The sequence below is a fragment of the Serinus canaria genome, chromosome 2 (genome assembly GCF_022539315.1).
Source record: "Serinus canaria isolate serCan28SL12 chromosome 2, serCan2020, whole genome shotgun sequence".
Taxonomy (NCBI): Eukaryota; Metazoa; Chordata; class Aves; order Passeriformes; family Fringillidae; genus Serinus; species Serinus canaria.
In genome coordinates, this window is record NC_066315.1 from 100759342 (window position 1) to 100776830 (window position 17489).

Here is a 17489-nt window from a genome sequence, read left to right on the forward strand (position 1 = left end):
TTGTATAGCTGGATGTTTCAACCTTGGCATGTTGAAAACTATATTTCCCTTCAGCACAATTATGCAATCCCATGGGATTTCACTGTTACATGCAAAACCAGGAATAACTGTGGCACAGTGCAGTTCCACAACACATGCAACATCCTCACTTGTATTTAACATGTACTTCAAATTTAGAATAAGGTAAGGCTGTATGAACTAGAATACAGTTTTGCTGTTAAAATGGAACAAACAGTGAAGTCAGACTGGGATACCGATAAAATGAGTCTGTCTTTGCATCAAGATGTGAGATGCCGTCTGCCTCATCTCATGTCTCCAGAGAAGTGCCACATAGTGCCAGATGCCTGGCCTCCTACAAGGCCTGAGGCTATTACAAACATGGAGTGACCTTTCAGAAGAGCATTCAGAGGCTTTAAATGACAGATAAGATTTCAATCTGTGTACTATTTTCTCCTGTGCACTATGTTCTGTACTGCTTCTACACAAGATTTTTTTTTCATGCTTGTTTGGAAACTGCTTCACTCATGAGTTGTATGTATTTATTGAATTTTCTTTTCCATTTGTATGCAATTCAATTATTTCATTTTATAAATATAGTAATATGGAAGAGATAGCAAGTTTCTCATACAAGTGATTTACAGATATATTATGTTCCCAGAACTACCAACAGTAAAACTGCTCTTTTAATGGCGTGTGAAGGAACTTCACAGAATGTGCTGAAATAAAGGTGGTGCATGAATAGACTACATGACATAGCCATTATGCAGGTAATCTGTAAAAGCACAATTTAACGCTGAAGAGGGAGAATAGTTTGGTGAAGTACTATTAATCAGACTATCAAAACAAACTAAATATAATGTAGAATAAAATTATAAATTATACAGTTCAGCTTCATCTATCTCATCAATTGTAATACAAATATAAGTTCCATGGCAGATTTGAGAAGAGACACAATATGGTCTCAGGTGACTGATGTGTCCACATTTCTTAATTTACATGGAAATGTATGTCTGTGTAGCTAAAGCATATGCCCAGTTTTATAAGCATAGGTATGAAGCAGTCAATTTTAAAAAAAATTATCTTCAGCTTTTTTATATTGAAAGAAATTCCTCAATTTCACACAGGTTACTTCTTGCGAGTAGCTGGTGCACAGTAATAAGGTCAAAGAAGGATCTGTGAATCAAAGATCCAGTGTCAGATATTATTACCCTTAAGCACATGTTGAACTGTTCTCATACATTGTCTTCCCCCAACTCCATACCTTGTCTGTACTAAATAATCTTGCAAAGGAAGTTAGTTGGTTTCTGTTGGTATTAATACTTTTAGGAGAATACTGCTGCTCTTTGGGGCTTTACATTTTTTCTGATTACAGAATGATATTAAGAAGAATTAAGTTTAAGAAGAACCACTTCTAACTGAACCTATGAGATTTTTTTATACAACATGGCTCAGATAACCTTTCTTTCTATTTTGTGTATATTTATTTGATTGTAAATTGCTAATAAAAGTAACATGATGAAGTTTTGTCAGATGATCTCCTTTCAGTTTGGTTCCTTGTACATTTGCTGGATTTGTAATTTAGTTTTGTTGCTTCTTCAGAGAGCTTTAGAAAAAGCTGAAATTTTCAGTGACAGATCAAAAGATGCAACTTTTCATCTCTCGTTGACCATAAGTGGACGTGCTCAGGGAGTCACTTTACACAGTCTACAGAACCACTTTTCTTATGATCTGGATTTGTAATTAAACTGTGCCATAGTTAAAACCACAGTAAGTTAGAAAGTCTAATTGCTGTTATTTTTTTAAAAGCAAAACATTATAATGTACATAATTTTACTGAGATTGAAGAGACTTTATTCTTTTCAGACAGTTCATTCTATATTACAAAAATCCTTAGAGATCATCTCGAACTCCAAAACCTGGTCCTTTGGGTGGTTGAGTCAGGGAAGTAAGGCCACCAGCTGGCTCACAAGAGAAACGTCCGCTCCTGAAAAATGAAAGCAGTTTATTCATTGCTGGTACTGATAAAAACTCAATTCTGTTTAATCGTTGAATAGAAGACAGTCAAAAATCTGACTTAAGGCTGAAGCCACTATTTTTTGTTTTGTTCTCCCCATTCAACTTTCAGAAAAAGTGTGATGTAGCTGTTAAAGTGAAAGGGTTCCAAATCCAAGTAGTGACAAAAAAATTCCTAACTGAAATGCAAGCTAGGGACTGCATGTTGTCGTTTATATTCATTTATAGGTTGGCCAGGCAGCATCATATTTTATCAATCACAGTTTTGTTATAGGTGCTTCCCTGTGTTTTTTTGGAACTGTAACTGTTTTAAGATTATTGTTCTTGTACTCAAAACATCTTTATAGAAACAATAGGGATAAATAACACCTAAGTCAAATTAATTTCCCCATTGACACAAATGTAGGTGGGCTAAGAAAGAACAGTGGGAAATAACAGATAAAAGTTCAGCAGTAACGTCCTTCTCACTAACTTACAATCTTTGGGTTTTGTCAGAAATCAGAAAAAACCAACACAACCAACCAGCCAGCCAACAGTAATTTCTTGGTTTAAATGATCTAGACAAAAATTCCAACAGGTGACATCATTCATCTATTAAGTACTAAGACAAATCAGAATTCATGTTTTCACATTCCATGCTCCTCTGGTCAGTCACCAAGAACATGCAAATTGTCAGTTCTTTTCAGTTTGTTTTGGCTTTGAATGCATACACTTCTGTTCAGTAAACTAATTAATGCTTTTTAGCTGTAGGCTGTGAACTCAAATCATTGGATAAGTAATTTAGTTTCTCAGAAGAATCACCCTTCGTGTTGGTGACCAATATAATATATCTAATTTGTAAATACAGGCAGTTATATATTATAGCTTGTTATAAATATAGTTTACCTTGGGCCTGGTTTGGGAACTTTGCCAGCCTTCAGCTCATCAATTATGTCTTCAATATCTTTGGGTGTCAAATCCTCCTGTAAAGAAAAAAAATTAGATCACTGACAAAACTGAGAGAGTCATCAGTTATGCTAAATGCAGCACTTGAGATATATCAGATCAGTGTGACTGTAGCACAGGTAATTTTGATCCTATCCATTAACACACGTGGCTTAAAGAATGAGGAAAATTGAAAAGTCTACTGTAGACTTTTCATGTGTAGTTTCAGAAATGATGTTAAAACAAAGAATGTTGATGCAGGCCAAGGGTTTGTGTTTTCAGCTTCCTGATATTAGGGAGCTGGATCTCTGCCTACCCACTACACACATGCCATGACACATAATGTGTGTCATGCAGAATGGTGTCAGCTGCAACAAAAAGATTTTGGATGCAGTTCAAGACAACACTTCTTAAATTAGTGCATACTTTGCAACAGACTGCTTTAAAATGCTTTCAAAAGCTTATCAAATACCTATTTAAAAATTGCAGATTTACAAGCAGACAACAATCACAAAGATGCATCACTCCTCTTGTATAATCAAGACATAACTGAAATGAAAAATACACTGATACAAATGAAGTGTTCTAGCAAGAGGCCAAGAAACTAAAAGAGGCTGCAGGAAATGAGTTATTCCCGTCAATAGGAATTGGAAAACTGACCACAACTTCACAATCTGGAACAACTGGAAAATACAGGTAAGTCAGCAAAGAAGCTTAATCTTTTAAAAGGGAATGCAGTACTTACGTAGTAATTGTCATTTATTTGTACCATTGGTGCATTTACGCAAGCACCTAAACATTCCACTTCTATCAGCGTGAAGAGCTTATCAGGTGTTGTCTCCCCAACTTTAATACCTAAACCAATAAATTAATTAGGCTCAGCAATGGTTATGAACAAGAGTAATAAAGCATGAATCTAAGTACTCCATGGACATTGCATTACTTGTAGTTGGGCCTTAAAAGCATTTGCAAAGTTAAACCCCCCTAAAAGAGTCCAAAATGTTTCCATTAAACAGAAGTTTCTAATAAACCATTAAATCAATTTTCAGATACATTTTTGAGACCTTGTTTACAGGTATGAATCACTGAAAAATAACCATGAAATGACAATTCTAAGAAACACAACAGATCTACTCAAGAACATTTTTTTAATCAATAAAATGGAAAAATAGGGACACATCGCTTTTATGTGCTGATGGGAAATGCATTAATATATAGTGTTGGATATTCCCAAATTAACCAACATCCAAGCATTGTTAGCTACAGATTCATAAACAACTTCCAAGTTTGCACACAAAAGATGATTTACCGAACTGTAGACATACTTAGCATCCATGACATGTTACTGTTCTACTGCTAAAGATACAGACCTTCCCCAGAGGTGAGTTAGTTGAAGTAACATCTCAGAATCTGATCTCTACAAAATACTGTATGGAAGGAAGAATGCTGAAAAGCAGTTTTCCTCCATTTACCAGTAGGAAGGGGTTGGAAATAATCAAAGTTGTAAGTAAGGCCTGTCTCAGTAGAAACTACAGAATCATTCTTACTGCCTTGATTTCTCAAGCTGAGAGTTTCAGTGAAATTAAGCTCTATGCAGTAACAAGACATCTCATCTAAATATGCTTTTTTCAGACAACAGAGTATGTGAAATGACAGATAATTGGCAGCTGTTCCACAGCTCTTATCACTAGTTCTTAGAAAAAGTTAACACAGCTTTTCATAGAAGGGGAAGAGTTGTCAGCTGCTGATCTTACCCTCTCTTCTCCCCATAACCACCCAAAAAGGAGGAAGAAACCCAAACCCACACACAAAACCCCTGAGTACTCCTTACAACCCATGATGCACCATTCTCAATTGACTTTTCCCATGCGGTATTCAAAAATTATGTTAACATCATGTTATCATCCAGAGGGACCTTGACAGGATAAAGAGGTGGGCCCGTGTGAACCTTATGAAGCTGAACAAGGCCAGTTTTCCACTATATGGAGAATTTTACTTCAGTATCATTAAACACAGGTAAAAAAAATACAAAAAGTCTATTACAAACTTGTGTCATACCAAGTTTCTTCTTAATGGCTTCTAAAATGCTGTCAGAGTCTCGCAGCATGCATGGCGTGGTGGTGCAGACCTGAATGTGGTATTTCCCAACAGGTTTGCGATTGTACATGGTGTAAAAGGTTGCTACTTCATAGACTCTCATGGGAGGCATTTCTAAAACTTCAGCAACCTGTGGCAGGCAAAAACATGCTTCATTGAATTCTCAGAGGGCAGCAGTAAAGGCATTTAGCAAACCATTTCAGTGAAGCCACCTGTCCTGTTTGCAGGAACAGATAAGTAGGAGGGTGAGGGTTGGTATCAAAGCACAAATGTATTCCAAATGCCAAGACTGGACACCTGAGTTCTCTGACTGGCATCACCCTGCTTGAGCACAAACTCCAGTAAGCTGTGGATCAGCACAGTGAGGAGCTTGAGTCAGCTCCCCTCCAGGATCTCTTGTCAGACACAAGGGGATGCGAGGAGTCAGCTGGGTTTGGGCTTTCCTTGTCAGCTCCAGCTCACACTGCATTTGCGCTGTGTCAATGGACAAATCTGTATGAGCCTGCTCATGCTAATCCATGGAAGCCTTTTAGTAAGGAATACCTTTAAACTGGTAGTGTACTTCTCTAATTCATAAAAAGCAAGTCTCCCTCAGGTTCTGTGACACACCAGGGCTACATCTGCAGATTCCTGTCCCAGCTAATAAGTAGGGAGTGGAGCATGATCTCCATGGAGCCAGTTCTAGTGCATGTATCCCTGATCTCATTAACATGGAACCCTGGCAAACTGCTCAAGTTGAGAACTGGCTCTGGTTTCAATAGTGTAACTGTTTTACGTTCCAGTTTCTCTAGCAGGCAAATAACAAATAATGGAAAATATCTGCTCAGCCTATCTAAAAGCCTTAAGATTGTTTTAAACATAATACCAACCTGAAACTGAAATAAACTAATATACACTGCCAGCATTAATGGAGCTTTGAGGTTTTATGTTATGCTGCAGAAACTGTAGCAGATGTAAATTGCCTTTCTTTAAATGCTCATTTACCTCCTTCAGTCATTCCTCTAATGCTCACAATCCTCACCTTAAATTGAATTTAAAACTTTACACTTTAAAATTGATGGTATGCCAGATGGTAACACAAAGTGCAACAGATTTATTCATATGAATATAAACCAGATTTTTTTTTATTTCTTGGTATTTGGATATTGTCATGCAGCCTCTCACTTTGGAGCAGTGTAGTTGTTTGCCTGGTTATTTTGAAAAAAATTTAATAATTAACCTGACAAGTCTTCTGGGCACTTGCTGTGAGGTGTTACTCAACACTCCTGACATCTACTACACTAACACTGCTCTGCAGAGTCCTTACAGATCTAGAGATTAAGTATAATCCAGGCAATGTGTGAAATGCCATTAATCTGGGAGGAAGAAAACTCCACTGACATTACCTTTTTTTTCTCCCCCCACATTTAGCAGTGAACAAATTCAAGTCTCTGTTCCTAATTCTACAATCACTCTGGGAGAAGAGCTATCTGAATAGGTTTTATCTAATTTTTTATTTGTTCTGCCTGTAGTTTCTAGCAATGGTCTAATAATATATAAACAGAGCCCTGAGTTTTTCTGCATTAATTTTTCCTTTTATTTTTAAAAATGCAGTCTCATAGGGAATTCTCACAACACAAATGTAAATTCCCATTTTAGAAAGCTTTCATTAATTAATGTTAATATTCTAGTAAGATATTGAAAGAAAACAATAAAATTATGCTCCAAAGATAATCAAGTCCTAAATACCTTGTTCATAGCTGATATGGGCAGCCATCCATGCTGCCTTTGGGCCAAATCCAGTACTGCCATGACAGCTGCAGACTTGTGTCCCTCTGGGTAGTTGTTTATGATTGCTTCTATTCGCTTGTTAAAGGGAAAGAAGGAAAACAAATCAGTACTGCTCTAAAATCTGCTCTAAAATCAAAGTCTGTGTATTGAACTTTTTTTTTTGTCTACATACCTTTAGGTTTTCAGGTGTGAACTCAAATGGAGTCTCTGGATTGTTTTCAGGACTATCTCTATGCTTCAAGAAAAGAAGAAAAACGTGTAAAAATGGGTTGTTAGAAGATTACTCAGGACATATTTACTGTTGTAAAATACCTTCTCATTACACAGTTACAGTTGAGCTGCTTGAATAAAAACTATGTATTCCACATAAAAATAGCACAGTACTAAAGTGATTAAATATATTTGGAAAAGTTATCAAAAATATTGATAATTACTTCATCACTCTTGAAAATCATGACCTATTCCCATTACTTCCTGATAAAGAAATGATTTACTGAGAAATACATGAACTTATATATTGAGAAAATGTATGGTGTTGTTATCACAATACATATTTTTAACACTGTTAATACAGTTTGATAATTATGTTCAAATTTACAATAGGCAGAGTAAGAATGCTCTGGTTAATACCCTAGTTAACAAGAGAATAAAACAACAGTTCATTTTTTTCTTTACCATGAAACATTAATTTTAAAAAGCTCCACAATTCATCAAGAAGTTTGTTGTGGAATTAAAACATCTGCACATTCAAACACATTATTAATCCATTTTTATATATTATTTTGATTTGTAATGGATTTCAACATTTTCATTTTATATACAATTCTGAATCAAAATGTAAGAAGCAGAATTCTGAATTAGTACTTCCAAAAAAAGGTATTCTAATAAGTTATTTTTAAAGTGGTCTTCTAGGGAAACATCAAATTTTAATTATTTCTTCTGTATTCAGAAAATACAGATTTGGAGGTCTTGAAAAAAGTAACATTTTCCTGTAGTAAAATCTTAGTTCTGATGAAAATCCTTTTCCATCAGAAAATGTTCCTGCAAAGAATTTTTTGCTGTCTCTAAGCAGCTCATTTTGGTTTCTTTTAAATACCTATAGTTAAGTCTAATTCCAAACTTCATATGATTTTCAAATTGAGAAAACTGCAAATCAAAGGGAAAGTTTGTGGGAAAATACAAGCTATACTTGAGGCTTGATCTTAAAAGTAATTCACGACTAGCCAATAATAAAAGCTTTAGAAGTGTATTTAGAACAAATAGCCCCCTCCACTGACTTACACTTGCATAATTTCCTCCAGTAACTGAGGGTGATTTTGCAGTTGCCACACTATACTCTTCTTACTAAGCAGCAAAGGATTTAATGAAAACCTTAGCACTGCCAAGACACTTGCATACTGAACTGAAGTTTCTATCATCAGTGAAGAACTTAGAACATGTGTGGTCCACAGCTATTCTCAGATTTAGAAATTTTAATATGGAAATATTGCAAGTGCAAATACTTCAATTACATCTGTTGGTCTGTCCAGGGATTACCTTTGCTTTGAAAGCATTGTGCCCTCACCACAGTTTCAAGTCCAATATAAAACTACCTTCGATAAATACTTCACCAAGGATGACTTTCCTATAAGAACAGGAATTACACAAAGATGAATGATGCCCTTTGAACACACTAATATTTTATTTAGTGTTAATTTCTTACTTATGTGTGTTTTACAACATAAAAGAGCTTTTAGGAACACGATTCCATCAAACAGGATTTGATGACTTATATTTAGTCTTGGTGAGTGTCTACCAATTTTATTGGTAGAAAAAGAGTTAAAAAAGCTCTCAAAAAGAGGCTGATGGAGAGAAGACTGATTGGAAATACTGGACAACTTTTAATATTTTTTCCCTTACAGATCTTTCCATGTCTTAGCTGCACAGATCAATTCCATAATTCATGAGAAGTATTTCCATAACTTAGCTTTTCCTTCTCAAATCTGCATGCCTATTTTGCTATTATTTTGCTTTCCATAGCTATTTGATAGTTAGAAATTGTACTTCATTTCAATTGCTTTTGCAAATAAATGTATTTGATTTATTCAAAATTCCCTCTTTGTCTGGAGCAGCTGTTCTTTTTATCATCTCTAAACTGATATCCTTAGATGCCCTACATGTGAAGAGGAATAATAAAGACTTTATACTGGAAAATGCAGGTGTAGCTGTAGCAAAGTTTCATGATATATTGTAAAGGCTATAGCAGAGGTGAGCAATAAATAAGCCATGCCACCTTTTATATTTTACCTTTTCCTGAAAGGGCTTAATCTAATTCTAGGCCACGGAGAGTTTGATAGTTTTCATCAAGAGCTTACACAGTTCTAGGACCCCTGAGCAGTTAGGAATTTATACGTTCTCTAGTCTTACATTTGTCTGACAATGTGCCATTTATCTGAGACTTGCATACACTGACATGCTCCTAAATGACATGGGTGCATTTCCATGTTTTTTTATGATACAGATTCTAGAGAGCAAGGTCAGAAATAAGAACTCAGTATTGGAAAGAGTGCTATTTTAAATTACAGAGAGGATGAAGTTGGAAGGAACTTCTGGAAGTCATCTCAGTCAAACTCCCCTGCTGAAGCAGGGACACCCAGAGCTGCTTGCCCAGGACTGTGTCTAGGTAGCTTCTTCTGCTTCTGAATCTATCCAATAATTGAGACTCCACAACCTTTCTGGGCAACCTGTGCCAGTGCTCTGTCACCCTCATAGTGAAAAAGTGTATCCTGATGTTCTCTGAGGCCATTGCCTCTGGTCTTGTCACCTGGCACACTGAAATGAGCCTGGCTCTGTTCTCTTTGCACTCTTCCCCCATGCAAGTCTTTTTCCAAGTCTCTTCCCAATTTCCCAAAGTCTTACATGAAGTTTTCATTCCATTCATACATTTCCATTGCAGAACAAAGCCTATTTAAGTAGGAACACCCTCACTGCAAAGGCTACCCAAGCCACAGATGCCAGTGCACTCCCATGGAAGCCACTAAGGCTATTGAATGGTCACCTCATATTCTTTTGCTACACTTACCTGGGCCATTATTATTTTATGCTTTATTTTATAAAGAATTATATTATATTATGCTTTCTTTTTTCCCAGTGATCCAATCATCTGTTTTTCCTGACACAGAAAATTTATTAAAGAGCACTGAAGAATTACAACAGAATAGTTAGAATAATTTAGTTTCCATGTATACTGCAAAAACATTGGCCTGAAACTTGACCTATGCCCTGTGGTAAACACCAGTCCAAAGCACTGTAAACCAAAATAAGAGAACTGGGTGGTCTGCAGGGCCAATGTTTAGGGCAACAACCTGTTCAGAATCCATATCAAATCAGCACTGAAAAAACATGTATTACTCCTCCTCTAAAGGGAAAGTACCCTACATTTACTACTCCAACAGAACTCAAAATATAAACTCCTCTTACTTAAAGAATGGTAGAAGTAGTCTCAAACACAAGTATCTCACTGACCAACTCCACAAGTAACTAAAACTTGAATACAGCAATTCTTCAGCCTTTTGTGCTGAACCCCCTGTGCAGCCCTATGGCAAAGCTCACATCATGGCTGTTGATGTGTTAGAGAAACTCAGTCTGTGTATTGAAAACAATAAAGTAGAAGTGCTAAATTTTTGCTGATAAGAAGGCTAAAATCAGGTAAAAGTCAAGTATAGAGAATGCATGTTTCAATGAAGAAAGGTAATCATAATTAATGTCTCTGGAATCAGGTCTGCCCTAGCCATCAGAATGTAGAGATTTGGAGCATCGCTCTTACATTCCTATGGGCAAACAATTACCTAATTTTGTACTTGATATCCTCTCACTGGAAGTGTGATGTAGCTGTCTGTGATAGCACTTAGTTTAATGACTGAGAGAAAGACTCTTTCTGGGTGTTTCAGAATACCAAGGCATTTCAGCAGAACTTCTCTTATTTATTTCTCTGTGTTTCTGTTAACATGTAACATGTTTGCAAAGGGAAGCACAGGCATGCCAATCAGAAATGCCTTTAATACTAGATTTTATGATAACCAGGTCCCCTGCTAGCCTGTCGTCTGCTGTTACAATACAAATACTCTGCATGCATTTACCTTCCTCACATACAGATTTTATACATGAAAAGTGCAAGAAGCAGCAGCAATAAGCTTTGTAAAACAAATCCATGACATTTGTGTGTAAACTGACATACTAAGAGGACCACCACAACAGGTTTGAGTTACTCCCATTAGTCCTGCACAAGCAGTTTTTAAACAAACCTTTGATACTTCTGCTTGTAATTAAAACAAACAAACAAACAAACACTTAATTTTTTTTTCCTCTACAGCAATCCAGGGAGAGTCCAATTTTCTGATTGTATATGAGCACCCGGTGTTGATGAAAAGAATGCCTTTGTCTCAAACCAGCAGGACAAGTTTCCCTTGAAATCTGCTATTTTAAGTACCATCTGGAATTTAGTTAGGGCAAACAATTAAACACACATATAGTGACATCCAACTCTCTTCTTCCCATTACCTTTTACTTCAGAGAAGAACAAACATTACCTTATTAAAAAACAACAACTGAGAAAAAAACAAGGAAAAACCAAGTTCTTATGCTCCTTTAGCAAAAATTCTGCTGTGGATTAAGTCACCAATGATGCTATTAAATAAACATCTGCAGAGCACTCAGCTTTTCTACTTGCCTTTCACTGTTATCAGGCTCCTCCCGGCAGCAAATAATTTAAACAATTACATAAATCTTGAATATAAAGCTATCTAGCTATATTATATGTCAGAATGTTATATGTCAGACATAACAGCCATTAGGGTGCCAAAGACATCTTTTGCCTGTCTTCACCAACCTCCAACTACACTTGAAGTTTCCTAAATTGCCAGACTACAGCATTTCCTCTATTCCTTGAACACCAGCTCTCACCCTGTAAATCACCAATTCCTACTCAGATTTCTAGAAAATTACAAGAAGCATATACTGAGATCCTATTAACTTCATTTTATGATTAAAGCTGTAGAGACAGCTGCACAGAGGAAATAACAACAGCAACGTGTCCAAAAATCCTGAGCACCTGTTTTCAACAGTGGTCAACTCTCTAGTAAAGGGCTGATTTTTACCAAGTTTTGGGAAAATGCCAAATTATTCAGCTGTTAAACTGCAGACCAGCTAAAGCTCTGAATGGAGCAGAATGGCACAAAATACACACTCTCTTGAGATGCTTCAGGTTCTCTTCAGAGGTAGACAGACAACACAGCTGCTTTACACACTTAAATCCAAGAGCTTTTTACTTTTTTCAATTACTACTACTGTTTATGCCTTTTATGACAGTGCTTAATGGCCTCAATTACAAAGAACATGAACAAGAACTGTACTCTTCAACTCCTGTAAACACAGCTAGGACCTGAGCTCACGGGTAATTCTGCAGCAAATTTCAGAGAGCAAGAAACTGCACCTGCAAAAAGTTTAATGAGATTCAATTACAAACTCAACTAAAATAAATAAGGGAAATAAGAACTGGTTTATAATGAAATAAAGTTTAAGCAGTCTCATCTGCAATCACATACAAATTATGGAGCATTTTCACTATTTAAGGTAAGAAACACAAGGGCCAGAAATTAAAATAAAACCTAAAATAAAACGCTATTACAACTCTAATAAAAGGTTCTATTAAAAAAAAAAACCCTCTTTGTAAATGCCAGTAGGTTTCTATAGCAAAGTTCTGCCCATCAGAAGCTTTTAGGCAGATTTGAACAAGCAGATACCAAATCCTTCTGACCCATCCCCCTTACAGTAAAGCAGATTATTTACCACAAACAAGGCTCCAGTGGCATTGCGCTCTGCTGTTCCATGCAAGTATCGGATCTGTCTTGCCTGCAAGCAAAGCACAGGGTTAATAATGCACATACTGCTAGTGGCTGCTTTCAGAACCAGTCTGATTTCCATTCTAACTGTAAGCCATAAATTCTGCTGCCATCGCTAATAATTTACAATAAGTCTAGAAGAGACTGTTAAGGGCTCTCCTGTACTATTAGGAGAGCAAATCTCTCGACTCTGGCCTTGACCAGTTGAAACAATGTAGAAATTAAAGGATTTAACTCTGCTACTGCTTAATAGAAGTGTCTTGAACACAAATTCTTATCCAACATTTCATGAAGAATTTCTCAATTTCTGACTTTACATAGTATCTGCTATAAAGTTTGCAGAAATCACCACTGCTACTGAAGTTCTTCTCCAGTAAGCATTTGCATGCTTCTTCAGCTTTTATCGAACCAAACGCTGAGAGCAGGCACAGGAGGGCAAATGTAAACACAAACCTGAAGAATGAACAGAACACAGACCCATATGCAAGTTCTGTTCAATTATTCTCTGTGCTCTCTGACATGCCAGAACAGATCAAGATTTCTAGATTCTGGCCGGTATTAGTAAGATTTGATCATTTTACCGCAAGTATTTATTCTATTAAAAATCAATTTTATATTAAATTACGTGTATTTTAATACTTAATTCTTGAGCAATTCTGAGCTTTCTTAAAGTAGAATCACAGAATGCTTTACAGTGGAAGGGACCTAAGGATCATGTCGTTCCATGGGCGGGGACACCTTCCACTGAACCAGGCTGCTCAGAGCCCCATCGAACCTGGCCCTGAAGGCTCCCAGGGATGGGACAGGTCATATGACAGGGAAAGGCTGCAACCACCCCGTGACACTTCACTGTGGGTGCACCTGCGTGATCCGCTGCTAGAAAGACTGAGCTGACCAGGCCGTCTTTGCAGAAGAGCCGGCACTGCGGGTCCGCGGTCCACAGACCCGGATTCCAGGCACCGCCCTACCCCCGGGCCCACTCCCCCACGCCCCGCCGCGGCCTCCCCGTTGTCCCGCGGCCTCTCGCACTCCCGGCCGGCGGAGGCAGGGAGCCCTTACCGAGCGTGCGGCCGCGGCGCGCAGAACAGCGCACAGGAGCATGGCGGCAGCGGCAGCGCCGATCCCCGCTCCTGCTGCTCCTCCTTGTCCCGATCCCTCTCCTTGAGGCCCGGGCTCGCCCTCCGCCGCGCCGCGCCAAGGAGACAGGCAGCGCGCATGCGCCGGGGCGCGCCCGCAGCGCGCGTGCCCGCTCTGGGAGCGGAGGCTGTCCCGGCTGTCCCGGCCCGAGCGGATCCCGGCCCGAGCGGATCCCGGCCTCAGGGGTGCCTTGGCGTGGCCGCGGGAGTTTCAGCCCCTGGTGGCACAAACAGATTCCTTCGGAAAAAAGAGCTGGTAACAGCGGAAAGTCGCAGGAAAGTAGTGAGGGTTTTTTTCAGCCCTGTGTTTCCCACCTTCCTGCCGGTGAAAAATGCGTATTTTATGATTGGCTTTTCGCAAATATTAAAAGGAATATTATATGTGTTGTGTTTGAAAGTAATGGTGTATTGATTCTTTTAAGTAGTTTGTTAAATATAGTTTTAAGTTATAACTTAATGTTTAAATAGAAACTATCTATGTGGGATTTTTTTTTAAGAAAGGAATGAGGTACTTGCATCAGATAGCAGTCACAAGACACCTAAATCTTTCAGAGAAAGAGAATTTATTGCTCCATTATCAGGAGAAAGAACTTCTTCCCGCCTCGCTCAGCCATTAAGACGCTGTCAGGATTAAGGGGAAGAAGCTGACACTGACAAGACAGAATCCTTTGTTTGATTGCAATTTATGCATCATGTATGAGGTGTGTGAATATGCAACAGGCTATTGTTTTATTGTCCTAAACCCTAATTGTCCAAATTTTTATTACTCGAATTGTATTACTATTTTTATAACCATTTTATTACTATTAAACTTTTCAAATTTTAAAAACAAGTGATGGCGTTTAATAGTAATAAAATGGTTATAAAAATAGTAATACAATTCGCGTAATAAAAATTTGGACAATTAGGGTTTAGGACTATATGAGACAATAAGAACAAAGAGTTACGGACGGTCCTGGTACCTTTTTCTGGGCAAAATAAGCCCGAAAAAGGACACACGTTAACAGAGGATTAACCCTTAAAAACAATAGCCTGTTGCATATTCATACACCTCATACATGATGCATAATTCCATTCAAACAAAGGATTCTGTCTGGTCAGTGTCAGCTTCTTCCTCCTAATCCTGACAGCGTCTTCAGGACTGAGCGAGGCAGGAAGAAGTTCGTTTCTCCTGATAATGGAGCAATAAATTCTTTTTCTCTGAAAGATTTAGGTGTCCTGTGGCTGTTATCTGGTGTGAGTACCTCATTCCTTTCTTAAAAATATATCCCACATAGATAGTTTCTATTTTAACATTAAGTTATAACCTAAAACTATAGTTAATACACTAAAAAAAATTAATACAGCATAACTTTCTACCATAACACATATAATAATATTTTTGATATTTGCAAAAAGCCAATCATAAAATACACATTTTTCACATTGTATGACACCATAATCCAGTCAGTACAGTACAAATGCTGGAACTGAGGATCACAGAGTCACAGAATGGTTGGAAGGGAACTTAAACATCATCTGGTTCCAACCCCTGCTATGGGCAGGGACATCTTCCACTGGGCCAGGCTGCTCAGAGCCCCATCCAGCTGGGCTGGAACGCTGCCGGGAATGGGGCATCCACAATTTATCTGGGCTAGGTGTGAGTAGCAGGCTCTTCTTTAGGTGCAGCTGGTTCCTCAGAGCATGGTTCACAGGTCCATCCTTGTGCAGAGCCTTGATCGTTCAGGTTTTGTGATGTGTGGGAACCCAGCACATCACTCCTGATGTCCAGAGCTACCGAGAGAACCCTTGGGGGGCTCGGGGGTCTTGGAATGTTGCCAAAAGCACTTGGTGGCTTGATTTTGATCCATCTAGGGATGTGCCACCGATGTATGAGGAGATGGAACCTGTGGGAATTACCCGGGTGTGAAAGGTGAAGGGAAAAACGTAGTTATAGGGTAAATTACAGATTTTCGGGTTTTTGTACAGGGGGGTTATGGAGACAAGATGGAGGAAACAAGGCAGGTCACAAGACTCTTCTTTCTTCTTCTTGTCATCCATCTTCTGCTGTGGTGTTGGCACTTGGGGATTGGTCTGGGACGAGAGTGTATCCGGTGACGAGGGTGATAGGTATTGGGGATAAAAGGTAAATATGACATACGTAGTTTTTGTTATAAAAGATGTGCCCGCCTTAGGGGTGGCCAGAGTGCCTTTGGCTGCCGTGTTGGTCAGATCCCAGTCAGGCAGAGAAGGGACTTTACAGATAAGATATAATAAACAATTCTGAAGACCGAAAAACCCTGGAGTCCAGACTCATCTTTTGAGACACAGCCTGCCAGAACCATCCTAAGCGTGTGTGGGGACAGAGACAAACAGCCGAACTCCACAGTGATGAGGAGTGCAAATGTACCTTTTTCACTGTCAAATTCATGTTTTTCAACTAGGAGCCAAAGAAGAAGTCTTTTATTCTAATGAGTTCTCAGCATTCCAGATTGGCAAAGCATCACCTGATGTTCCAATATCTCTTACCATATCGTCCTTCTCTCTGAGGAGGAATGTCCCCTGCAGTCCCCACCCTCTCATCTACCCTGGCTTTCTGTGGGGCAGCCTTATTAATTTCATGAATTTCACACTGAAAATCTATCCATGCATATTTTATTTTTTTACTAAAACTCTGATGATTTGCAAGTTGATTGTGAGTAACGATTACTTTTAATAAGTACACAGCAGAACAAAAATTCAGCTTTCCTCATGGTGTTTGCCTTCATCCAAAGCATTAACTTCCTTTTTCATCTCCTTACTTACGTTGAGAGTGCTTCTTTTGTTTTGTATAAATTTTCAAAGGGTGGGATTAGCTATGCTACAGCAAACTGAATTGTAATAAAAAGATTTCATGATTATGACATGACTTTTTACTGACAAAATGATCCATCAGGGCACTTGTTGGGACAAAAAGTTTTCCTGTAAAGAAACGTGTGTTTGGGGACACAAGTGCCACAGTACATCTCAACAGATAGCTCCAGGAAAAACCCAGAACATGAAACATTGCATGTATTACGACATTTTAGGATATTTACTACTCTTTCAGATAATTGTATGTATACCTACAGGTGTATGTACGTATGTGCACAGATATACTTGGGATCTGTTACTGTAATTAAAGTCCTTTTAAGAGAATACTTTTCATTTGCACTGGGGATCAGGCAGATGTGTGGTACTAGCTCTGATTAGATTGCTGCCCTTCACATTTGGGTTCGCTGTAGTCAGTGGTTGTGTTCCTGCTGCTTATTCATCATTTCCTCAATGCTGACAGACACTATCAGCATCTGTAATATAAGCACTGCTACCAGTATTTGATATTTTCGTTGATTTGTTTTCACTGTTTACTTGCTCATAAACCTCATTTTTTCACTTGCAATCAAATAATTAATTTCTATGTAATTTGATTTCTTTATTAGTATGCATCATGCCAAATAATTGCTTTCAGGCTTTTGACTTAAATGTAAATAATAGTAGGGATATCTAATGGCTGTTACATTACTCTCCATTTTGAAATACAAAAATAAACAAATCAGCTTTCATTAATCTTTAACTCATTATTCATGTACACATGTACAGGCATTCACTGTATATTTTCTGACATTCAAAAGTAGTAATTTCAGCCATAGCAGTACAAGCGACATTAACCAAT

The 17489-nt window shown here is 38.1% G+C and overlaps 1 protein-coding gene across 1 annotated transcript; it reads right to left on the reverse strand.

Moving 5' to 3' along the window:
• Positions 1 to 1825: 1825 nt before the first annotated feature.
• Positions 1826 to 13911, reverse strand: NDUFV2 (NADH:ubiquinone oxidoreductase core subunit V2). The gene is made up of 8 exons (XM_009102112.4): positions 13743 to 13911; positions 12631 to 12693; positions 6977 to 7039; positions 6763 to 6879; positions 4996 to 5164; positions 3683 to 3792; positions 2899 to 2975; positions 1826 to 1984 (listed from the first exon to the last, which is right to left on the reverse strand). Exons 1-8 carry the CDS (start codon positions 13782 to 13784, stop codon positions 1891 to 1893), a joined length of 735 nt encoding a protein of 244 aa, XP_009100360.1. The 5' UTR covers positions 13785 to 13911; the 3' UTR covers positions 1826 to 1890.
• Between the last annotated feature and the right edge of the window lie 3578 nt (positions 13912 to 17489).

Coding starts and splice junctions, on each gene's coding strand:
- NDUFV2 (XM_009102112.4), bottom strand. CDS start 13,784: ATGCTCCTGTGCGCTGTTCTGCGCGCCGCGGCCGCACGCTCG. Junction 6,880..6,976: donor TCACACCTGAAAACCTAAAG/GTATGTAGACAA, acceptor CCCTTTAACAAG/CGAATAGAAGCAATCATAAA. Junction 3,793..4,995: donor AGCCATTAAGAAGAAACTTG/GTATGACACAAG, acceptor TTATTGGTTTAG/GTATTAAAGTTGGGGAGACA.